The following is a 26,138-nucleotide window of genomic DNA, read 5'->3' on the forward strand; positions in this document are numbered from 1 at the left end:
GCTTGTACCCAACATGGAGAACCTAAATACCCGTGGCCAACATGTATTACGTCACAACATGAGCCAACGGGCCAGGCCGCACCGGTGTCGATTTATCCTGCCTGCGCCAACCAGAGGCAAAAAACAAGAAAAGAAAAAAAAACGGCAAGTGCGCGTGCCTCCGTCTGTCACGTGATTTTAAAAGGCGTGAGTAATGCAAAAACTAGAGAACCATGGAAGGAATGCGTAGGCTAAAGTAATTTTGTATAGATAGTCAGACGAGTAATGGGTTCTTCACCCGAGTTCAGTTAGCACTACCAGTAGGCACTCCAGAACGTCACCACGTCTCTTAAACCTTTGCAGCGAGTACTCTTTCCGGGGCATGATTCGCCCAGCAAAATCGTAGCATGTTCCTTCCGGTTCTGTGTTAACTCCCGCGGTCCTTTCCTGGCGTTCGTAGTCACTGCCGTCTTAGTTGAGCTCATTCATGTTCAGTGGCGGCAAGGCATGGTTTTCCCAAAGTGTGGACCGGGAGCTTTGCGAGTATTGGTGTGAGTGCGGTTTAGCCTAATACTTTTAACAACCTACGTGCTTTTTGTTTTAATATAAAAGTGTCTAATTATATATGAACCGCCTAGTCTTATTATTGCTGTTAGATCAGCTCTAGCGTTTGATAGTTTATAACCATAACAAATTGTGATCCTTACGTTACTATTTTATTGTGGTCATTTGATAGATAGGGGCGTAACTAGATCAGAACTTTGGGGCGAGGTGTTAACTCAAAAACATTGAGGTGGGGCTAACATTTCAAGCAATTTGGTCTGGTGTGGAGAAATCCTCAGCCAGTAAGACAACTGGGCGTAATATTGTGTGTTTTAAACATATTGGACGAAACGAAGAGAATTAAGTATCTCAATTATATAATGCAGCGTGAACATATTTTAGGATACAAAGCAAATTGGAACCATTTTTCATAGGTATTTCGCCTACAATTCCTTCTGTGACAAGTGTGCTTGTGAAATATGTATCCCAATAAGTCTTAAAAGGTTTGATCTAATGTATTTTTCCATGCTGCCCATCTGGACGTTGAAACGTATTTGTGTTTGAGGCTTACTGAGATTATGCACCTATTGTAGTTGTCTCAAGAAATCAACATAAGGATTGAAAACCTCCACTGATATGTTCTTATGCGAGGGACCTAAAGGAGCAATACCACCTTTTACAGCATCATGAACAAGACAATATTCAGCTATCTGCCACCCAGTGTAAAAGGAAGGCTTTCTATCTAATACATTTTTGCGGCATACATAGAACAATCATTTGTAATACAAATTGGTATCGCATTTGTGAGAGTTACAGATATGGGAGTTGTAAATGCCAATGTCTTTTCCCCAAGTGTTTTGGATTTGAGTGGAATGGCAGTGGCCCAGCGTTTTTGAATGAATGCTTCAAGTGGTATGTGCCAGAGAGAGAGCACTGCGCTCCACCGAAAGCAAACTGGTGGATGTGCCCAGGATAAAAAAGGCCAGCTGGGACGGAAATACGTTTTCCTATGGTGCGGTGATTGCTTGGAATAGCCTACCGGCGCACATTAGGAAAGATGAGGAGCTCCTCTCTTTTAGGAGGGGGTTGAAGACTTGGTTATTTAGGGACTGAGCCCTTGTTCTCCAGGGAAGTTCCGTGTGCAGCGCCAGGACACCCTTGGGTATAAGTTCGCTTTATAAACTCATAATAATAATACTGTATGTGGTGTGGAGTGGAATTATGTGGGTTGGATTGACATTTTTAGTTGTAAAATTGTGTGGTGTGGAGCGGATTTATGTAGTTGAATATGTGGCATGGTGTGTAGTGGAAATGTGTGGATAGTAATTATGTGATATTGAGTGTACTGGAATTATGTGGAGTGGGTTTTTTGTCAGTGTATTTAAGTGGAATGGTATTTTGTGTGGTGGAGTGGTATGTTGTGGAGTTTAATTATGTGGTGTGCTGTTGAATTATGTGGCATGATGTGGAATTTTGTGGTGTGGATTGGATGTGTGTGATGTTAATTGTGCTGTCAAGTTGAAATATGTGGTTTGTTGTCAAATTATGTGGTGTGGAATGGAAATGTGTAGAGGGATTTGTGTGATGTAGAATTGTGTGGACAGCTTTGCCTTTTTTGTTGACGAAAAAAACAAATAGGTATGAGCTTAGCTCCAGATTTGTGTCTTTGGGTGTAAAACAAAAAAAGAATAGACATTATCCAGACTCGAAACTACGGACTGCTAGAAAGAGGAAGAATAAAATATGTCTTCTATGCATATGCGTCCTCAACATCAGATGCCCCAATCTTCTGTAGTTTAGAAAACCCCTATAGCTAGAACTGTTGTAACTTGATAATTTTTTATGCATCATGCACATACGTTTTGGCTCGACCTCTATGTCCAAATGTGCATTAGGGCACCCACTCTTGTATAGGATGAGATAACCCTCTAGTAAGTTTAGACAAACACAACTTAATACCTCTGCACCAAATAATTACCCTCTGCCCATCAGAGTTGCATGTCTGAAGGTGTTACTTCTTGTGCACATACAGGATAAACCGCATGACAGACTGCTTAACTATCTGTATAGCAACATCCCTTATGACTGAGCACTAATGCATTATTCTTGTTGCTGGTGCCTACGCGCAGTAACAAACAAGTACATAAAGCCACTTAAGCTACCACACAGGAAATAACACACACAACACTGGTCCATCCTTTTGCAGCCCCATGGTGTAGTGCTGCAGCCCCTCGTTAGTGGTAGAAACTGCTATATAAATGCACCTACATTTCAATACAATATAACGCCTCATGGGTAATAAATACTATGCAAATGTAATTACAATCGTGATGAGGACAAGCGACTGTGGGGGTGTTTTGTTGAGCATTATAGGTTAGCAGGAAAGGTTATCTGTGGTTCACTAACACTTTTCTGTTTCACAGTCTGAAGTTTATCGCTAGGTCCGCATGACACGCAGAGGAACTTCTTGGGCCTAATGTCACTGTACGCAGTGTACAATCACATTTACAAATTTTAAACTATTGTTATGGAAAACACGTGTTTGTCCTGGTTGTCTGGTAGTGGGAGTTTGACTAAATGCCTAAGGCATTCTGGGGCACGGTCATTAGACGATAAAAGGCTTGGAAGTCATTAGAACAATGCCATAAAATACATTGTTTTCTTTTGTATGACACCCACAGCTTAATTATCATCTTGGTACAACCCACATTAGGAATTACTGTAATTAACCCGTGAACCAACACGACGCCGGGAAAGAGTAGTGTGCCCTAGGGGGATTGTCGGAACTTGGAAATGATTATAAAGGAAATAAGAAGCTGCGTCAACACATGCAGGAAATATGTCAAGGTGGACAGCAAACTCATTAAAAGCTAGACTAGCTAATCTCAGTGCAGTGAACTGGGCACACCGGGACCAACGTGACCACAGAGAATGCAGTCAGGAACGTATAAAACTACAATATCCACAGTGCACTAAGAGTGTTGTAGCTAAGCTACACACCGGATAAATCATTGATGTGAACTGCCGTGTTGGAGTGAAGCCACAGCAACTGTGTTGGGATGAAATAGTTTGCGCGAGTTACTTTCATGTAAGGATCAACGGTGATTTCCAAACCACTCTCGCTTCCAGAATCTCTGCCATCTTTACATATCACTGGTGGGTCTCACCCTGACTCAGTATATGGACAACTCCGTTCTACTCGAGCAGGACTCTCCTGCAGAGAAACACAACAACACACACGTGACAGTGCACAAAACACCACAACACTAATGTCACTCCTTGCACTGGAAACCGATAAACACAAAGCAGCCTAACTGTCTTTAAGAAGGCCCTTCACGCCTCTCCCATCGTCTGTATACAAAAGGGGATAAGTTCTTCTTATTTGCCATACCAAAGCTAAAGACAAGATAAGACAAGCACGATCTCGGTGTTTAAAAGAAAACAAGTGCACTTTTAAAACTCTGTTGAGATAAGTTTCAAAGTCGTAAATTGAAATGATGGCAAAGCTGAGTCCCAGAGCATTGGGACGGCAGACCATCTGTGCAGTGAAGAGATAGCTTGTAACTCGGCTCAGCCATTATTTCACTTTATGGCTTTCAATCCAGTCAGCATTCCTCAGTGTGTGCGTTTAGGGCGGGGGTAGGCAGTGTTGAAAGATTGCAAGTTGGAGGCCTGCGAAAACACGAGCAGGGGCAGTTAAACTAAAACAAGTTAGTGAGCAAGGAGGAGGGGCCATCACACGCTGTACGCTGTGATGGCCAACCAAAGTGCTCTCTGAGTGAAATCTCTGGAAAGAGAGATAAGCACAAAAAGGAGGGATATTTACAGAAATGCACCAATAACAAGCCAGCATTTCTGAATGCCATATGATACAACCAATGGCAATTGTTCTGTGGGCCAGAGCCCATAGAAGAGGATACAACAGGTCGATTGAAGCTCGACCTAAAAAATGTACTGGAGCTGCTGTATGCCATCAAACGATCCGTGAACTACAATCAATAATTCTTCTATGATATACTGACATGGGCAAATATTAAAATAATACCACACAGATCACAAGCCCAATGAAAACCTAAGCAGTTTGGACTGGTCAGACTGAACAATTCCGGTGCGAATGCCTAGTAATTATGTTTGTGATCTAGATCCAATTTGTCACTTATTGCTCTGTTTGCTTATAGCTGATTAACGTTAAAGCGTCTCCTTGCTAAACACTTGCATAATGTTTGACTGTCTCACTCTAAAAAGGGGTTATTTCCTATCGTAAAGAAATTGTGTCCACAGTTTGTAAGCAGAGTACACCCACGACTGGCATAGCGTAGCAAGTTTGAAAACATACCCGGAGTTAGTGGAATAAAAGAGGGTCACCTTTTATTGTTAAATGTTATGCATGGTACCAACCTTAGCGTAGTACAGTTCCGCCATTTGCTTGGTCCTACAGAGCTTTCAAAGTCTGGTGTATATGTACACAGAAGTTTGTGTTTGCTGAATGCAAAGTTGTAGATGTTTTACATAGAACACAGTGGGGTTTCAGTCCTGTTTCTCTCACGCTTACCTCAGCTGAATAACCCTAATCTACATCCAAGCTGGCATACACTATAATAAGTCTGCTTTGCTATTCATTCATCAGATAATTTGTTGTTTTCTTTTGCCTTATATAACATGCAATGGCTACTTTACAGTACTAGAATTAAAGGCAGGGGTGGAGACAAAGAATGCTCTGCAATGTTAGAGGAGTTGATAAGTCTGCAAAGGAAATAAGTTATTGCAGCACTTTCCTTACGGACAGCAATAAATATCAAAAGCTCTAAGACTGCCCTTTCTTGGGTGGACCTGAAGTTGCAGCCTAATGGGGGTGGGGGTAGCCCTCGCTGAATAATTCTGACTTGTTCCCCCGAATGTGCCCCCTGGTCACCCAAAGTCTGACTTGGCTGAAATTCCAGTCGGGGGTTGGTTGCTCCATTTTGCTGAGTACTGAAGAAACCATATCCAAGACCAATTGGGCTCACAAGTAATTACAGAAGGTTATCAATTAGAATAAAATCTTCTCCAGGGTGTTATTTAGCCAAATATCTCTCCCAAGGGATCATTCCAAGACAGGGGCTCTTTTAACAGGGATATAGGTATTTTTGCAGAAAAAAAGGCAATCCCAATAGTGAGAAAAATGTTAGGGAATGTGTTTAATTTTGTTCCCAAAGACAAAACCTCAAGAGAATTTAGATATAGTTTGCACTTGAAGAAGTCTCAGGCTGTAATCTCTCCACACAAACTGGGTCAGAAGTTGTTGAGTGTAATATAAATAAGATCTATCTACACAAACAGTGAGGGTCAAAGCCTCGGGAGAATATTTATTTTAATAGTATTGATCCTTCCTATCCAGGAAATCCTTGTTTCTCCCAGGACTCCGTTTCCTGTGTTTTGGCCGCTAGTAAGGAGGGATAATTGGTGTAGAAGAGTTATTCAGGATATCTAATAATCTTTACCCCTAGGTGTTTAATATATTTCTTGACCCATCTAACCAGAAGTGATTGTTCTGATTCTTTAGCCTTGTCTTCCAAAAGGCTAAATTCTAGAACTTTTGATTTCACAAAATTAAGTTAATAGTTCGAGTCTAATTAAGAGGCATTAAGGAGATCTATTACTCCCGGGACAGTGGAATGTTGAGACCCCCAAAGAAGTACGTCATCCACAATAAAGTAATTTTGTGTTCCTGCGAGCTGAATTTAATACCTGTGATCCCTTCTGATTGTCGAATTTGGCAAACAAGGCATTCTATGAATAGGAATAACAAATGTGGTGAGGGGTCATACCGCTACTTGGTGCCCCTCTGAAGTCCAAACACATTCAACTTGAGACCATTAAGTGTGACTTTTGTCAGAGCACTAGAGTAGTTGGAAAAACCCACGTTCAAGAAGTGCGGTCCAAACCCCATTCACTGGAGGGCCAGGCGTAGACTTGACAAATCTACTCAGTCGAAAGCTTTCTCTTTGTCCATCAATAGGGGGATCGCAGTTATATTCTTAAGTAAGGTATTTTGAACCAAGAGGATTGTTATTTTAATGTTTTGTGCTTGTCATCCACGTGAATCTTCTGTGGTATTGATGAATTAGGGAAGGCAATGTCACCCTGAGGTGGGAGGCCAAGCTCTTAGTGTAAAGCTTAGCATCTCTATTAGGGAGAGCAATAGGGTGATAGTAGGCGCACTGTCTAATATGTTTACCCAGTTTAGGAAGGACTAAAGTAATGGCTTTACTCCTCATGCACATTGCGGGGTCTTTCCTCATGTAGCAAATATAAAGATCCACTAATTTGGGTGCTAATTTCTTGGCAAACCTTTTTATAAAACAGGGCTGTGAAACTATCAGGACCTGGGGCCTTGTTAATCTCCAGAGTTTTGATGGCAGCCTTAACCTCCTTAAACTGTATTCGTTGATCAAAGCTCTCTTTGTAAGTCACATGAAGGCGCCAAACACTTGTTAAATAACCTTGCCTTTCTGACTGATGACAGGCTACTTTTGCATACAATGTAGACTAGAACTGCTTGAATTGTTTTTCAAGTTTCTTTGCATCATTACTATGTCTTCTGTTGTAGTTTGAGTTTCTTTTATATGTTTCTTCTGCTTACCCCATAAGAATGTTATGACTATGCAATATAGAACTAGGAATGCAGTCGTTTTGTAGGTTCTAGTTGTTGAGCTAGGGTTCCAAGAATGTCAGTTGGAAAGATGTCAGTTGGAGTCTGACTGGCAGAGCAATAGCTAAACTTAAGTAGTAGGAAAACGGAATCAATAAACAAGTTCTTTACTCACCCCTGGCATTGGTGTATTCGATGTCTGGTGAAAGAATTGGTGACGAGGATGGGATAGACTGAATGTAAATGTGGAAATTCTTGAAGGGTGAAACAGGCCTGCAAATATGACAAAGACATTAGGAGTCCGACCAACCTGTTTACTTGAAAGATTACATTTAGTAAAGTTTACGGTATTTTTGTTTCCATTTCACATATGAATTCTCATCTCAAGTTTATTTTTGTTTATATGTTGTTAATGTAATTACATTTTTATGATTATGTTTTCACTCTTTATTTGTAAAGGAGGATGATATGTTATACACCTGGATGCAATTTTATGACTGTCATATTGAACCAGGAATGCAGTCGTGCTCTAGGTTCTAGTTATTGAGCTAGCTTTCCAATGATGTCAGTTGGAGTCTGACTCGCTGAGGGATAGCTACGCTTAAGTTTCAGGGAAACTGAACCAATAAGCAAGTGATTTACTTATTCCTGGCTGTGATGTCTTCGATGTGGTGTTCAAGAAAATCTCTAGCTAATTGTGTTACCACCTCTTCTCCTGTAACAAAGGCTCTCTTTAACCCCTTCGCTGCTGCGGACATTCCGCTGCAGCGCTGGGGGGGGCAGGGGGGCAGCGCGGTGGGCCTGTGCTCATGACGGAGCCGCTCCGTCATGAGCCACAGTTGAGCTGTGCTCATGACGGAACGGTTCCGTCATGACTCCGCCCATTTGCGTTGTCCCCCCGCACAGGCGGGGAAACAGCGCCGCGTAGGCGGAGCGGCCGCCAACGGGCGTGTCATGACGGAACCGTTCCGTCATGAGCACACGGCAACCGTGGCTCATGACGGAACGGTTCCGTCATGAGCGGGGAAGGGGTTAAGTGATGCTGAGATAGTTTGATTTTATTGGTATAATATATGCGGAGCAGACCACAAACCGCAATAAGCTAACATGTAGACTGTACGGAGGGGCTGCATGACCTAGACTCTCTAGATCACATACTTCCTCCTTCAATTGTTGTATCTTCAAATTTCAGATGTGATGGCAGTTTTGGCTATTCACCAGCCTTGGATCTCAAATTTAAGAGCATCCTAGACTCCACACAGCAGGACCTCCCCACATCCTTTCACTCTATAGTAGACCTCTATCTTTTGGCTATTTCCCCCCCCGGAAAGTACGATCTTTCAACAGTGAGAGATGAAGCTGCAATACCGTCCCCTACTTCCTAGTAAGCAGTGCCAATTCTGCAGTCACTGGAGCATGTGGTGAGTGGTTCAGTAGTACTTGTATTCTATATCTGTAGTATATGATTCTTGCCACACATCGCCCGGGTCACTACTTGCTTTTTTCAATTTCTTGAAAAAAAACTCTGGTACGTCCTGCCTCCCTGTCCCTATTACAGTCCCAAACTTTGTTAACGTCTCCAGTGAGCACAATCCTGCTCTATGCCATCTCCACCAGAACCTCCAAAAAGTGTAATAAGGATGTGTCTTGGGCTCTGTTTTGTGGATATATACTGTAGCCAAGGTAATTTGGTGGCTGTACAAGGTGCCTGTCTCAATCAAAAACAACCCTCCTTATTCTAGTTTGTTCAATTCTGAAATGAAAGTTACTTTCATGAAAAGTGGCCACTTCCCACTACTTAGTAGTGCTGAGGAATGGAACGTAGGTGGATAGGCTCTGTTCCTCAATTTACCCTGATCTTTTTTCAATAGAAGATTCTCTTGCAAGTACTTCCATATTAACCCTCTCTTAATTGGGCTGGTCTGGCCTTTACCATTCAAAGTAGGAATAGTAGTCATCTGACAGCAAAGTAGGGAATGTATGCATGTATATACGCGTACCAAAAAGTAGCATAAGATGTATGTGTTCCTGGGCAAATATTTTAATTCACTGAGCTGCCATTTTCTTATTTATCACATATGAGAGCACCTTCCAATACACAAGTTCAGCATGTCTGCTGTATAAAAATCCTTTTGGTTGATTTAATAAACTAATTTTTGCTCTATAGCTAATACAAATCCAGACACATGTAGGATACACATGACTGCTGACTTGTCTCCTAGTACATTAACTGCTTTCTCATCAGGGTGGGGGCAGGAATGTTTCTCAAATCATGTTTATAAACTACCACTTTTAATAAATACATATCTGAAGCATGAAGTCATAGTACACTTATGTGCAATCAGCAAATTTTCCATTGAAATAGCCACAACATTTCCCACTGACATGTGGTTTCACTGGTAAAAATATATAGTGTACAATGTTTGGAAATCAAGTTTTTGTAACTACTTGTTGTTAGCACAAAACCAAGTAAAGTGTTTCGATTTGTTTTGCTCCTATTTAAATTTTTGTTTGCATCAAATTTCTGAATTACAAAAAAAAATAAAATATTTCGTAATCCTTGATATATTTTTATATACTTGTACTATTCATCATTCATCTCCTTTCGAAACCTTTCATCATAGAGGTCTGGTCCTAAAAAGAGATGTCACCTTTGTTACACACCATTTTTAGCACTGCTTCCTTCTTTCTGTAGTATTGAAACTGTGTCTTGGTTTCTGTGGTGGTGGGGACCCTACCAGACGCACTTCTTGATGTCTATCTGTCAACATGAAGAATAACATTCCCACTACTAATGCATCCAAATTCGAATCCTCAATCATCTCCCAGTATTCATATTCTCAAATTGTTCTGGGGAGAGCGGTTCTCGAGATCTTCAAGTTTGGCCTGTGCGTACTGCAATTGCAGTTTTATAGCCCCTCTGTAGGAAGGTGGATATCTGACTATGGTTACCCCCAACTTTTTGCCTAGTGTCTAGCTGGTTTTTCGAATTAGTTGGCCTGAGACCCTGCCATTCAGGGTCTCAGGCTGTCTGCTCTCTCTTTAAAATGGACTCCATGTACCCTAAGTACATACACAATCGGTAAGGATCACCTTATTGGACCCTGTACAGTGTACCCTAGGTACCCAGGGCATAGGTGTACCCTAGGCCTCCCAGGGGCTGCAGCATGTATTATGCCACCCCTGGCCTGGCCTTCCAATCAGACACAACTGGCTGATCACTCAGCTGGGGCAAGGTCGTGTAATCACCCCTTGCTTAGATATAGTATACCTATATCTACCCTTAAAATAGACACATGTGTACCTATCAGCCACTCCTATGGCAGGCCTTAACAATCCTGGAGGCAGAGTGCTTGGTAACATGTGAGATGGTGCTCTAGCATGAGCTGAGCGAGCCTGTCTGCAGCTTTCGGAACCATGTCCTTATAGCTGTTCTATGATATAGCCTACCATATACTCTTAAAGTGCCTTATAATCTTAAACGGTTATGGCAACTATGGTTTGGCTTTATCAAAACATGTCGTGTAAGGTGTCTAACACTTTGGAATAGTACCCCCATACCATTTCTGGTGATGAGGATATTATTCCTCCCTTCTAGAGGGAGAGACATGTTAAAATCCTACTTTGCTGTTTAACTCTAACCAAAGCCTCAGCATCACAAAATGGATGCTGCTGCCACAGACATGAGTCTGAGCTCATGCTTCTGGGAGTGAGCCCGGCAAGGGAGGCTTGGACAATAGGTTTCCTGCTTGGGGAGGTGCTAGCACCTCCCCAGACAGACTTTAGTGTGTTGGGGCAGGGAGGGCTGAAAGGAATGAGACATGCCTGGGGCACACAAGGTGTCCCATGCGTAGTCCAGTTCAAACCGGTGCTGGGGCACTCCAGCCTCAGTCCTGGCGCGAAACTGGACAAAGGGAAGGGGGTGTAACCACCCCCCTCCCAGGTCCCACCCATAAGGCGTGACCTAGCAGGCAACCCAGTCCCCCAGATTTGGATAAGAGTGGTAGCTGGGCCCCAGGAGATTAGATTATCCTGAACCTGCAACTTGTACAGAAACTCTGGACATTCGACGAAAGAAGAAGACTGAAGAATCTCCCTTGTGGCCAAGGAGTGGCTACCCTGTGCAAACGAGCACCATCAAGAGACTACCCTTTGCTTTGCTGAAGTTCTACGAGGGCCCGACCGCAGAGCCCGACCAGAGCCTTGACTTCCAGACTTCTCCGACCCTGATCCACATCCACAGCCGAGCTGAGATCCGTGGAGGCGACGAGAGACGTGGGACCGGCTACCTGGGAAAAGTGGCGAGTATCTTCCAGCGCAGCTTCTGAGGTACCCTCGAAGTTGTGCACCGGGGATTGAGAAGCCCCAACCACCATCTGCACCGAAGATCAGCCCCCCACACTCCACGAGTCCTGCGTGGGGCCCTTCTGCATTTTCCTGCTTGCCGCGTCTGTCCGGTTGCTTGCCCGTTGGCTAGCGGCCTTTGTGACGACACACCTTGAAATCTTCACTGCTGGTTTGGCTCCTCCAGACTGGCTCCCGCTTCTTTGCAAAAGAGAAGCATCCCAGACCTTCCTGGTCTGCACCAGAAGCAAGTCCTCCGTTCTTCGTGGGTTCCGCTTGCCAAGGCTTGGTGAGTCCTAGTTCGACTTCGACGCCGCCGACAGCAAGAGCCTTCGTGGGACAACTCGCCTCCTGGTCCTGGTCGCCCTCGACGTCTCCTGGTACCCGTGGCTGCAGCGACAAGCTTCACCCTTCACCTGCAATCTTCACGACATCGCCTTGTTCCTTCCTGGTTCCACGTGGTCACTGGCTAGTGACCTTGACTCTGTCCCTTCTGCTTGCAGGTACCCTTCCTTCTTGATCCCAGCCTTGGGATCCACCGGACACTCTGCACTGACTGCCTGTCAGCAACTTTCCTTCAGGCATCCATAGAAGTCCACGACGAAACCCGACGCAAGTTCACACCTATGCACCCGCAGCCTGTGGGCTAGGTAACTTGGGTACTTCGGTGCTCACAAGGGTAATGACTATCCTAGGGTCTAGTTTCCGAGTCTCGACTTCCTAGTTGCTTCAGAAGTGTCCTAAAACTGTTTATTTCAGAACTGTACTATTTCTATCGACTATACGCATTACGCGTGAGTGTTTCCACTCTGCACCTGAATCCCGTGGGCCTCCCACTTCCTAACTGTTGGTAGTGTAGCCCCAGCGATTCCCTAGGCCTAGGCCTATTCTATTTCCGTGACAGTGGTCCTTATACCACTTCTTTAGTATATGGTTTGCGTGGCCCCTAGGGCCTAACTGTATTACTTACCTGTGTGACTTAATGTATGCTTGAATAAGACTGTGTTGTACTTACCTCTAATCTCATAAAGAGTGCTGAGGGTTTGACTAGAATAAATACACTTTATGTTATGTTAATAGCATTTATTACGCGCACAGCTGCCCCAGCTAAGGGGCGTCCTGGCGCGCGACAAGATACAACACAACCAACACAAGACCAAAAGCAGGGGGAACAGTTTAAAACAAGAAAGTTTTTAAGGATTTCCGGAACGACAGAAGATCGTACATTTTTATATATATATATATATATATATCTGTTGTGGTGTCCTTTCATTTGGTATTCAAGGGATTATATATGGTATCACAGCTGGCTTCACATGCCATTCAGAGTTTAGCCTAAGACTGCTCTTGTCCATGCTACCACTAGGATAGCTGGTCTATAAGGTTGACTTTACAACCAATCACCATAAGGGTTGTTTGGACTGATACAAGGTGTACACTAGAATTAGTGACATCATATATCAGGCCAACTTCTCACACCCTCTACTAAGGGAGTTGTGTACCTGCGAGGTTTCTAGCGTATCCATTTTGTTTTCCAGATCCAGCAATCTGATCCTTGAGCTAACATCCGATCTAAGCTCCTGGATCTTAGTTCCAAGGTTGGCCCTCAATTCTGCCAGGCTCTTCTGAATGCCCCTTCCACCAATTCATCTTGAAGTTCCACTTTAAAAGTTTGAAAGCTGTCCCGATGATTGGACTTTGTCAAGTACATGGTGAGAGGTTGCATGTCCACAGCGTGGGTGGCAAATTCTTTTTTAGTTTTTAATAACTTTTTATTAAGCAGTTGGTTAAGAACACAAATCATCATGAGCAATGCAATGTATGTATAAGGGCTGCTCGCAGGGGGCCTTCTACACAACAGAATACAATATTTTACCCAGCCCTATCCCCTTAGAGTGATCCCTAACAAACTGGTGCAGATTACGAACCCTCCGCCCCAGCTTGTTATGTGGTATTGACCTCCCCCTCTCCCTCCACTACTTGGCCGTTGGTGCCCCCGTGTTGTTTCCATGGACCTCAAATCTTTTCGAATTTACGTGGGCAGCCTCGGAGCGGTATGTTGCTTGGTCCGCTAATTGGCACCAATCCAGGTCTTCCTTCCAGTCTCTGGTCATTGAGGCCCTTCAACTATTTCTATCCAAAATCTTTGGATCAGTGGACCGGTCCAAAGTGTGTGGTAGAATGTGCTCACATTGCCGCAACTCCTGGGGCATTCGGCTGAATCACTGCGACCCATCTTGAACACTCTTGACCTAGAGAGGTAGGATGCAGTATCTGAAGCTGCACCTGGTGAAACCGTGCTCGTATAGCAATCTCGCTGGGGCTCTGCAATGCCTCAGTCCACTCCTCATCATCTAGGGGCCCCACAACGACCATCCAGGCCTCTGTAAGCGATGCAAGACAGTCCGGCCTGTTGTTCATTATCTTCCTGTAAGTTAGGGAAACTGCCTTGGTGTGCAAAGGGTCTAGTATCAATCGATCTCCCATGGGGGAGTAGTCTGAGATGAGCTCCCCCTCTGGTAGATTGCATTTCAGGGCGTGCTGTAGCTGTGAGTACCGGAAAATCTCGCCCTGCACCAGCTCGTACTCTGCCTCCAGCACCTCAAACGCCACTAGCGTACCCGCTCTCCAGTCTATCTCTATTGTGTGCCATTGTGTGCGTGGGTGTGCACTTTTTTAATCTCCCTCAGCCTGTTGCTGTCCCAGAGTGGGGTCTACTGGCAGTTTATTGCCCCATCCCAGACATTAATTGGATGCTTTCCACGCCCGCAGTACTGCCTGGGTGTGGGGTGGGGTGGGAGCGAATCCCTCCTGACTTTATATAGGAGCACCTGGTAACCCCTGCTTCCCATGGCTAGGCTATCCACCCTAAATGCTGGTTCAGTCCGTTCCCCAAATACCCAGTCATTCACCACCACCAGCTGAGCCATGCCGCCGTCATAGACCCCACGCTGCAGTTTCATCAATGAGATTCGGGCTGCCCCCGTCCCATAATAAGGATCCCAGAATGCCATTGATTTACGGAAGTAGGAGTCAGGTATCCTGAATGGTGTATTCTGAAGAACGTAGAGCATGCGTGGGAGGGTCATCATTTAAAAGAAACTTCCCGTCCCATTAGTGAAAGGGGTAGTGTGCACAAGTCTAACGTATCAGCCAGGAAGTGGGGAAGTATGTTACGAACCAGGAATACTTTCTCGTCTCTGGTTATATGGATCCCTAGGTATGTGAACTCGTCCTTTGTCATTCGGGCTGTACACGGTAGTGGCAGGGACAGTTTTTCCGAGGAGAATGGAAAGATCAGGGACTTGTCCCAGTTAATTTGGTAGCTGGCATAGCCCCCGAAAAGGTCAAAGAGGTGCAGAATGTTTTGTATCGAGAAGCAGTGTTTTGTCACATATAGCAAGATATCAACTGAGTAGAGAGAGAGCTTCTCCCAATTGCCCTCCACTGTGATACCCCGGATTAACGGGTCTCCACGTTCCCAAGGGCTCTAGGGCTTGGGTGAAAATCATGGGAGACAGCGGACATCCTTGTTGTGTGCCCCTTTGCAGTTTTGAAAATGCATTTACCTGCACCCTGGCTTGCGACGCTTCATAGAGTAGACAAACCCAGGAGCAGAAATTTGGTCCGTAGCCCAGCCGAGGCAACGCTGCAAAAATGTAGTTCCACTCCACACTGTCGAAAGCCATGCGGGCATCGAGGGAGAGGACTGTCGCATTGTCTGCGCGATGCTCCTCTGTCAGATGGAGTACCTGTTTCAGCATGAAGGCGGATTGGTCGGGGTGTATCACAGACATTATTACCCCTGTTAGCCTGTTTGCAAGGACCTTGGGCTAGAACTTTGGGCTCTACGTTGAGCAGGGATATGGGACAGTATGAGGTGCAGTCTGTTGGTAGTTTGCCCTTTTTTTGAGATTACCACGATGGTGGCAGTTCTCTGGTCGTCTGGGAGGGTCCCAGCTTCCCTGGCCTCTAGAAACATGTTCAGGAGGTGGGGCGCTATTTTCTACGCTGTCTTCTTGAACAATTCAAGGGGCAAACTATTTGGTCCAGGTGCTTTCCTGGATCGCAGTCCCTGAAGAGCCCCCACTATTTCTTCTACCGTCAAGTCCCTTTTTAGCGCCTCAGTCGTCATTCGTCAGGGTGTTCAGGGTCATAGTTTCTAGGAGTTCTTTGCAATCTGAAATGGATCTGTCGGATTTGAAGGCATATATGTTTTCGTAGAAGGCTGCAAATGTCTTGGCAATTACTCTGCCACCCGTGTGCACCTCCCCTTTTAGGTCAAGAATTTCCATCACCCACTCTCTTTCGTTGTCCCTCTTGTCGAGCAAGGCATTACGTTTTGTGGCCTTCTACCCTACGTCATAGAGCCTCTTCTCGACTGCTAAGGCGTGAGCCCTTGCTGCTTTTTCTGCGATATCTTGCAGTTCCTGCTGTGCAATGCATTATTGGTGTCAAGTTCCTCATCTGTCCCCCTTACTAACTCAGCCTCCGTTGCCTGATGTCTCCGTCTGTCCTCTTTCTTTTTTACCCCGACTTGGGCTCCGTATTGCCCAGGTATCACTGGTTTGTAGGCTTCCCAGAGGACACAGCAGGAGTCCATCGACCCCCTCATTTTTCTGGAAGTACCTCTCGGTGGCTTCTATCAGTTGTTCTGCAAACTCTGTCTGTCAAATCCCAAGCCACCAGCTGGCCGGCAAGACATTACCCACTGTTTGCCCCTTAAACCAAGTGGCCACCGAGGAATGGTCAGATATACCCCTTGCCAAGTGGTGGGTGTCTAGGAAGCTCCTCACATCCTTCCTGAAGGTAAACAGATAGTCGAGTCTGGACAGGCTGGCATGCTGTGCTGATAGATGTGTGTATTGACATGCTGTCATGTTCCGGGCTCTCCATAAGTCAACCCACCCTAGCGCCTCCACAAAGCTACCCAGGGGAGTCCCTGTTTTTGTGCACACCTGACCCGGCCATCTGTCCTCTGACAGGGAGATGACATCATTCATATAGCCTCCCAGTGTCAGGGATCCCATCGGCAGCTCAAGGAGTAGCGCGCCAATGGCGGATAGTGTGTCGCCTTGTAGTCCTGGTGGGGTGTATACTGAACCCAGATTCAGAGTTTGCCCATGGCATTTCCTGCACAGGAGTACGAATCTGCCTATTGGGTCCCTCCTGGGGTATATGTCACAGCAGATCTAAGAAGGATCCCTACTCCCCGAGACCCTGAGATGTATCCTGCATGCGCCACTAAGGTGTAGCCCTATCTGTCCAGGGTATTATAGTTGTGCCCTTGCAAATGTGTCTCCTGCAGAAAGAACAAGTCAGGCTTGTGTCGTTTAATAAATTGTAGTACCAACGTGCGCTTTATCCTGGACTCCAATCCATTTACCTTCCAGGATATGATTTTAGGTGTGTGCTGTTTGTGTTTCCCTCACCTAATGTGGCGTGTGGTGTGTCCGGTTTGGCTCGGAGTGTCTGGCTACTTGCCACAACTCCAATTTGCAGAGCGCCTGTCACCCTTAACTGCAAAGTAATCATGTCAGGGGGCTGGTTGCCCATACATTTCTTGTCTGTGTGCCTGCTCGTCCCGTAAACACCCCACTGTACCTGGAGGGTCCCGCCCGGATCATTACGTTCTCTTCCCCTTGCCTAGGGCCTAGTGGTTAACGGTTTGAGGAATGATCATGATCGTCATGCAGCACCCTTCAGTCCCATGTGCAGCTCCCCCCCCCCCCCCACCGTACACCTCGTCACTCGTCCCTCTATGTTCTATCGATCTCCATGCAGGCTGTTATGCTAGCGAGTCCCAAGGTCTCTGGTGGCGTCCGTTGCTCATCATGGAGCTATAAGGCGGACAGGGACTGTTCCAGGTTCCGCCGGTCGTTGTCATCACCCGAGGAGTCTCCATCTCCCATTCTACAAGGATGGGACCCCTTTGGGGTGTTGAGACTCCTGCGTGCGCCAAAAATTCAAACAGTCCCAGGCCTCTGCTGGGGAGTGGGATAACCAGGATATCCCTGCCGCTATAACTTTTAGCTTGGCAGGAAATAGCATCATATATTTTAAGTCCTTTTCCCTAAGGGCTATCTTGACTTCCTCCAAGCTCCTCCTGTGTTTCTGAACCTGGTAGGTAAAGTCAAGGAAAAAGCGAATCGTGGAATTTTCATATTTAAGGTCTCCTTGCCCCCGGGTTGCTTGCAGGATGACATCACGGTCGCGAAAGTTGAACATGTGGGCTATGATGGTACGTGGTGGGGCCCCTGGTCTCTGCGGCAGGATCGGAGCCATGTGTTTACTTTTGATGGAGAAGAACTTCGATAGACATTTGGGTTTCAGATGATTTGTGATCCGGTCTTCCACAAATAGGTCAACGCTTTGGACTTATGCTCCTTCAGGCACCCCTACTATGCGTATATTATTGTGCCTGGACCTCCCTTCTTGGTCTTCGACTCTTGCCTCCAGAGCCTCTTGCTGCTTAGTTAGTTTGCACACTTGTTCCTCTAGGTCTCGGATGTTGGTTTCTGCCGTTTGTACCTTGTCTGACATCTCCTGGAAGTCTGCTCTGAGGAGCCCCACTTCAATGGTGACCGAGTCCTTTTTGGGTTCCAGGGAGGATTGAAGGCTTTGTATCACCATCGTAATCTCCCCCAGGGAGGGTTCTCCCGAGGCTACTGGACCCGTGGGCAGGGTCGCCTCCTCTTGGTGAGGTCTAGGGACCGCCTACTTATCCATCTGTTTGATACAGTAAGTGACCCTTGGGTTTCACCATTTCCTTCAGTCTTCTACTGCTGTCTGGGTTGTGGTCAGGAACCACCTTCACCAGGTGTCGCCACTCCCTACGACCTTTCCGACTGGCAGTTTGGTACTGTGGTGAGTTCTTGGTCCCTGAATGTGCACCCGCGTGATTGAGGATCCCGAGGTAGGCCGCCCGGGCTATGCACCAGATGGCCAACGTGCGGTCCAGTGCGGCCCCCTATGTAGTGCCAATGCTTTGGGTGGGTACCCCAGCTCCGAATAGGTTACAAGTTCTCAGCTACGGGCTGTCTGGTGCAGGCTTCAGTCCCAGGTCCCGCTGAGTAGGTTTCGGCATTTCAGTCTTCAGTTGCCCTACGTCTTGGCTGCTTGCCCTGCTGCAGCCCGGGGGCCGACTGTTGCAAGGTCCTTTGGATCATGTGTGTAGGCTCAGATTCCCCCCCCTCTCTCCCTAGCCTTTGGTTCCAGGGTGCTTAGGCTGCATAATGTACGGACTCAACCTCCACTTTTCGCCGCTGCGGGTCGGGCTGTTAAGGATTTGGCCCTGTTCAAGCCAGATGGTGCCCCAGCCACAGTCCCACCTCCTCCTCGCAGTGAATCCTGCGCTCATTGGGTGTTCCATAGAGCCCAGGTTTTATTCCTTCCTGGCCACAAAGAGTACCTCCGCATGAGAGCCAGCATCGGGGCATCCCACCCAGTGACTGCCTGCCCTCCTGCAGTCAATGGGAATGAGCGCTACGGTGCTGCCGGGGCGTCTGCGCCGACCCGGGATTCTCCCTTGTCACCCGGAACCGGGGAATGATGGCGTGGTGTGCACACTCACCCACCCGGCACCGCCAGCTTTTCAGGGCCCTCAGGAAGTTCCTTATTAGGGAGGCCTGTCTCCAGTGTGGCTGCCGCCGAAGGCTTGCTCCTGCTCTGCCACGTCCAATCGGACACTGGTATAGCTGCCGCGAGGCCCGGTGTCAGCTCAGTTTCGGCTGCGGTGGTTCTACTGCGTGTGTGGATGCCCTCTCACCCGCTGGCATCGGAGATCACCAGAGGTGTGCGGGCGTGTTCACCTTCTCTGCGCCACCGATCCTCATGGGCCTTCAGAAATCCACTCCGTGGGCGGAACTGCTCCAGTCAGGCCGCAGGCCCGCTCACTCCACGCTGGGTCCGCTCAGGTGTCCGTAACACACTCGGCAACTCTGGGCATTAAGCTTGCCTCATCTCTACAACGGCCCCCCACAGACGCCGGGGATGCCTGGTTTCACCTTGGAGATACCCAGAAAAGGGACCATCTCACAGGGATAGCCAGGACGGGTTCCCCAGCGGTCTACAGCGCCAGGACGCCCTGTTGCTGGGGCAGCTGTGCGCTTTACAAGTCTACAACATTTACATTTACATTTACTGTGACCAAAGGATCCGTAAACCGGAACAGGTCTGGCCGTGGTGAGTCCACCGTACATGGGGTCGCCTCCAGGATCTTATTAGGCCGGATAGAGTGCCGCGGGTCGCCGACTCACCGGAACTCCTCTACTGTGCGCCCATCCCAGTCGGCGTCAGACCACACCGGGTGGCAAATTATTGTGACGTGATTCCACAAGTTCTTGTCTCAACCGTAATTTGTCAATATAGGCCAAGAGGCTGCTTCAAGAGGTCTTCTACTTTGAGGCATGCGGAGGCCTAATTGGACCCGACTCCCGCACTCAGACCAATCCACCTAGCAAGTCTGAATATAGTCCATCACTCCCTCTTTCCTGCAGGGTTCAAGGATGGTCACGTCATTTCCAGAGGTCCTAATTCTAATATGTTCAATGTGATTTCCAGGGAATCGGAAAACCAGATACATCTTCAATGGGATGCTCGTCATCTTATTCATTGTTTCACTTCCCTGCACGCGGTGACAGGCCACTGACTACGTTGTGACTTGGACCTTTACATTTCATAAGGGGCCTCTGTCATTTCTTTCAGTGGCACAGCCTCAACCTTAGTTTGCAGTAAGTTGGAGGGATCCCCTCTGGTCCCATGCCTGCTCAAATACAGTGATGCCACAGCCCCCACTCCACAGTCTCGGGCATAAGCTACTGCTGCTCTAGAACGCCAAAGATCTCTTCACCAGGGAGTGGGGGCCAAATGAGGTCTGGCCACTGTGCTCGAGGGGCCTGGGTTTCCTGGGCTGCTATGCACCACTCATTTAATGCACTTCAATAATTGCAGAGTCAAATTGCTGCTTATAGGCAGGCCAGGGCTCCACAATTGTCTTTTCAAAGTCCTGCAGCTGCACAGAGCCCACCTGCAGTGCAGTGGGCTGTTGTTCGGGCTGCCGCCATACTGCAGTAGCCTTCAGTGCTAGGCCACTACCTCTACACCCTTTCCCTCGAGGCGCGTGGCATTACAGGACCCTCATGTGCGACGTGGAAACCTTGTGACTTTTGTATTTCTGCAGCAGTACTCAGTTGGACTGGAAGCTACAGCTGAACATGTCTAGCAACTCCATACTGGCCACACCCACCCACCCGTTTGCTGTTTGAGGAATTTGTGTGCAAAAGCATAGGTATTGTATCCTCCATCAATCAAGGGGCCAGTGGATCTCCGGAATGTATTCACTCTAATACTCTTCTTCTCAAAGGTACTCTGGAAGTTTCAGAGGGGAAAAAGTACAATTCCGTCTGGTAGCACTGGTCTGGCCCAAGAGACTAATCTTACCAGTGAGACTATCCATTATGCCACTATCCTTGTTGGGTCCAGTAAATGTTTCAGTAAATTAAATCAGAGCTCAATCCCTAGTATCTATGTTAATGAGTAGGCAGGCTTAACTCAAGAAAATGTGTAAAACATTTAGAAGTACCAAAAAACTCAAACACAACACAATAAAAATACCACTACAATTTCCAATAATAGAGAATATTTTAATGACCAAAATGACACCAAAACAACAAAAATCCAATAAGGGGAACTAGATATATCAATATTTAAAATTTTTGATTAAAAAAAGAGACAAAAAGCAATACGGTGGGCAACTGCTTGCACTAGACCGGAACAAGGATAAATAAGGCTAAAGGCTGACAAAGGTGAGGCGAGTCTGATACAAAGACCGGGTTCATCCCGGTCTGGAGTTTTACCTTCTGATTTAGGCCCCGATGGATATCCCATCTGCCGAAATATAGATCCCATAATTTCCTATCACTGTTTTGGCGGAGTAACCCGTCTCCCAAAATCTAAAACAGGCCCTCAGTCTCTAAAATGGAGATGGTCAAGGCAGCAGGCAGTGGCTCAGATGAGGTCCATAAGGCCAGATAGCCATCAAACGAAATCTAGGTGAAGATGTTTTCTTTGGTGGGAAAATTTAACACTTCTTGCCCATGGAAGGTCAGTTGCCGGACAAATACTTTCGGAATGTTTGCCTAGTGAAGATTTCTACCTTTGGACGTAGTCATTCGTTTGAGCTCTAATTCCTCTAACGGGGCAAGGTTGCAAGCTGTAGCCTAACAAGGCTCCACAAGGCCAGAAACCTTCTCTGCAACATCCAGCTGAAACAAATTTGCTGCTGCGGAAAAGCTCTCAGCGGAAAAAACCTAAATCTTTGGTCTAGAGGTAACAAACCTACCAAGATTGACTTGGCAGGTTGATAGTGGGCTTCTTCTGGATCTCCAGGTAAAAATCCTTGAATAGTTTGTAAGTCCCAGCTTTTAGGTTTAGGCTGGAGGGGTACACTCTGACACTTATCTAAGGGCCCTAGGACCTTAAGTTTCATGACTCACGAAGCCACTAGCTAGGTCCAGGGCAGGTCCAATTGGAACTGGTAGGCTGGGCTCTTCAGGTAAGTTGGCTTCTTGCAGCTATTGTGTGCCTGTTGCTTAATAGGAGATTATCCAGCCGTCCCTTGGAGTCCACGTTTTGGCCCAGGGTTCAAGTGGGAAGAGGTTCAGTCCTTGGGATCTCCTCACAGGACATGACAGCAGGTGCAGTCCTTCTTCTGTCTTCCATGGATCCAGAGGTGTTCTAAAGAGAGTACTGGGGTTGACCACATTTATGCCCAGTGCCAGCCTGTGGGTTGGGAAAACTCCTAGCCACACACTAATCAATGGGGTAAAAGTTCACAGGGGTGACCTTTGCAGGACATCCTGTGTGTGTTGCAGCAAACTATCCCACAGCGCCCCTCTTTACCTAAAACCGACGTGGCAGTACTTTTCTTACCCTGTGCAGGGCTCCCTGTCCCCACCCAAAGGTGTGGCTATCCTAATGCGTTAACCCTCCCTCTCACACCCAAACCCTTTCTCCATTGTGAGGGAGCAGCACACATTTTATCACAGGGGGTCCATTAACAGCCAGGTGACACTAACACTAGCAGAAAAGCACATTTGGCTCATGCTGAAAAATGACAACTTTCGGACCCGACTGTTCCAGATGGCAAGGACGACCAGTGACCTCTGTGATGCTTGTGGTTGAGCGGCACCCTGATTCATACGTTATTATGTAAAATGCGATTGTCTATAGGATGGATGGCTAATCCGCCACTAGACCAATGATGTGATTGAATGGACATATCTATGAGAACATATCCATAAGAAGACCTAATACACAGACATATATATTCGGCAAATGAGCATATATATAAGGAAATAATATAAGAAGATCTAAGAGATTGACAGACAATAGTGCAAGATGTAAAGAATTTGGAAGACAAATTGCCCCCGTGACAGTTCAAAATCTTAATTATCAAAATAGGAGTAGGAAATACTTAATTTGTACTCAAAATCTTTTATAAAGCACTGCTTACTTTGGTATGGCACTGGAGCAAGTTGACACATGAATTGCTAGTATGATGAAAATTCTGGGGTTACATAAAATATATAATGATGCTGTTGCTAGCTTAATGCCTAAAGCCCTTTAAACTAATATCGCATTTTTTAGGTCTCGCCTAGCATTGCAGCGCATGCGCTGCTCGCTTGCGAGAGATATTGTGAGAGAGGGATTTCAGAAGGGGGCTTGAAGCCCCGCCCCTCATTTCTATTGGCTGGTGTCACCGTTTATGCTAAACGGTGGGCTGCTTTTGGAAATGAGCTGTTTGCGTTGCCTCCCTTTCGCCTTTTGGTCCGGTCCGTCCGGACCGGATCGCCTGCTTCATAGCGGTTATAAAGCAATTTCTTATCTCAAGGAGGCTTCTTATATAAACAAGCTGTGAGATCCAGTCCGGATGGGCCGTCCCAAAAGGAGACAGGGCGCCGCGTGTTTATTTTTGCATCGTGCTTTCACTTAAAGTGAAAGCGCGATGCAAAAATAAACAGCGGCTGCCTTCCTGCAATGGCGAGCACTTGGTTTAGTGGTCGCTGAGTTTGTAGTTAGCGTGAACTGTTGTAGCAGTAGCCGTGTTTAAGGTGAGTAGCGAGCACATCGCACACTTTTTCAGGCTTTCGGTTTGGTGGGACCATTCTTCGCACCTTTGAGTCGTGTACGACAAGGATCGCAAACACGGCACCCGCAGCGCCACTTCTTCCCTTGGGCTTCGCGGAACTCAGCAGGTTTTGCTTTTTATTTTATCACATGCTTGCAGATGTATTTAATGTTAAATGTTACAGGGCAATGTTTTTTTTTTTTTTTTAAACCAATCGACTCAGTACTTTGCAGTGCAGCGCATACCCATCAGCCCGGCCATATTTGGTGTTTCTCCCTATTACCTCAACTTCCAAATAAGCAAAATGGCTCTTATAGATTTCATTCAAGAAACATCCCTTGCCCACAATGCGTTTATTCATTTCCTATGCTAACACGCCCCAAAGCTAGTCCATGTTATTTTACGTGTATTTCAATACCATGCCCTTGAACAGTTAAGTTTTGAGAGGTGGTAGCATAGAGGAGGGACGCAATATATGTGGGATGCTCAGCGTACACCATGTAACTCGGGAGAGCTGCCTCTTGTGCATGGACAAAGCCGAACAAATGTTTGTTTATTTTGTTGTAGGGAGATACCGCCATGTCCTCCGTAGTTGTTGAGCCGCAGCAGGTGAGTCCACTGGCCTGACTATTTATACATTTGTTCTGTGGATGATTTGATTCTCCGGTGACTAGAAGTGTGTCTTCTGCACAGAATTGTGAGTCTTCTGGGGCATTGTAAACACAAAGCCCCTCAGGGCAACGTGTGGCGCACATCCGAGGCCTATATAGCGCTTACTACCAGAGTGCCTCAGGGCAACGTGTGGCGCACAACCACGGCCTAAATAGCACTTACTTCCATGAGGTGTTCACGCACTGGGTGGCTTGTCATCAGCACATCCCTCGCTGGGCAGGTGAGGTGTTCACACACTGGGTGGCCTGTGGTTTTTAATCCGATAAAGTTCGGGTACATTCTGCATCTAGCGGTAACTTCTTTCCCTTGTTGTTTCGACGAGTTTAGCTCTGCGCTGTAATCTCTTTAGGCTTAAACTTTGGCACCAGTCTCTTGATTTCTGGGAAATTTTCGGAGCCCGGGAGCTTTGTCTCGCCCCACTCCCCATAAAAAGTGCCCTTGATGTTATCCCTTTTCTGTTTTGTTTCTACAATGTTCACAGTATCTGTGCCAAGTTCCGCCCCCCCTACTTCTACCCCGGTCTGCACATTTCCCTACCTGTGCCCAAGTGTAGGTCTCTACTATCAAAATACCTCAAGCCCTGCGACTCCTTCGCTCGGTCCTATCTGTTGAGCCATGCCACTTTGCATTCTGGGACTTATAGTGTCTCTTTTCACACTGAACTGTATGCCTACGTTTCCAGCATGACCTCTGTGGCTGCGCTCTTTGAGAGGCCCTTTAGGTGGCTAAACTCGTAGCTGTACAAAGAGCCCCCAGGTCTGCACTGCGGGGGCTGCAGGCAGCTCGGTGTCACGTGCTGGTGAGTGAAAAGACACTAAGCAGCTTTGTGTTCCCTCACCCATTTTCTACGAATTAAAACATCCATTTTCTATCCTTGCTCAGTGAAATGTGACCGCATAAATGTGGGTTCAAGCAGCGTTGAAAGATTAAAGAAACTGCTTCCTGATGAAAAGGTCAACATTATAAGTACAGGGGTAACAGTAAAATTGTATGCAATTTCTTTAGTTCTGTGTACATTTCATTTGTATGTAGTTTATTGGATTGCGGCATATGCGTTCTTAAAAAAAATGTCATTACTGATTTTGTTAGGAAAGTTTTCAGTGGTTTGAAGGTATGTGTGTCGCTTTTTGCTCCACCCAAAATGCAAAACAAATGGAATTTTTACACAAACCTCACAATAGCGGAAGTGCAAACCACATAACCAGAGTAAACAACCATTTGTAATGCAATTGGTCTCGCATTTACTCGAGTTTGACCTTTTGACATTGTAAATGACGATGCCTTTTATTTATATTTTAAAACCAAAACATAAATAAAAAGGCATTGACATTTAGAATGCCAATAGCTCCAACTCGCGTAAATGCGAGACCTATTGCATTGCAAATGCTTGTTTCTTTTCCTATTGAAAATAAATAAAAACATATGAAAAATTAGAGAATGCGCGAGGGAGACTGTAGAAAGATGGTGAGCCTTTAAAATGAAAGAAAATACCTTTTTGAGGAGTAAGTGTCAGCTAGCTGCTCTGCGGACATCTTTAAAGGCACCCCTGTTTAGTAAAACGTTAGTAGCAGGTGATGGAGCAGTTCCTATGCAGTGAGACCACAGGACATTTTCCTTGTAATAAAAAAAATAACTCTTTTTTTTTTTTTTTTTTTTTACTGGGGTTCAGTTGTAGATAGATGTATCACATCCACTGATGGATGACAGCCAAACAGTTGTTGTGGCCTTTCCATTGAAAGATGTCTACAAAGCAAGAGATTCCGTTTAGCCATTTCAAAGCGCAATGCATGTGCAGCTTCTCCTAAAATAGGATTGAAACTATTTCCTGTTGGTTGTGTT

General features: G+C 46.3%; 1 protein-coding gene across 2 annotated transcripts in view; it reads left to right on the forward strand.

Moving 5' to 3' along the window:
• Positions 1-222: 222 nt before the first annotated feature.
• Positions 223-26,138, forward strand: part of TERB2 (telomere repeat binding bouquet formation protein 2) — a 394,925-nt gene continuing 369,009 nt past the window's right edge. For both annotated transcript variants that reach the window (XM_085646319.1, XM_085646320.1), the window contains exon 1: positions 223-530. In XM_085646319.1, coding sequence (XP_085502445.1) covers positions 467-530 — 64 coding nt within the window. In that variant the 5' untranslated portion in view covers positions 223-466. The remainder of the gene's footprint in view (positions 531-26,138) is intronic.

Source organism: Triturus cristatus, chromosome 3_1, assembly GCF_964204655.1.
Source record: "Triturus cristatus chromosome 3_1, aTriCri1.1, whole genome shotgun sequence".
NCBI classification, from domain to species: Eukaryota; Metazoa; Chordata; class Amphibia; order Caudata; family Salamandridae; genus Triturus; species Triturus cristatus.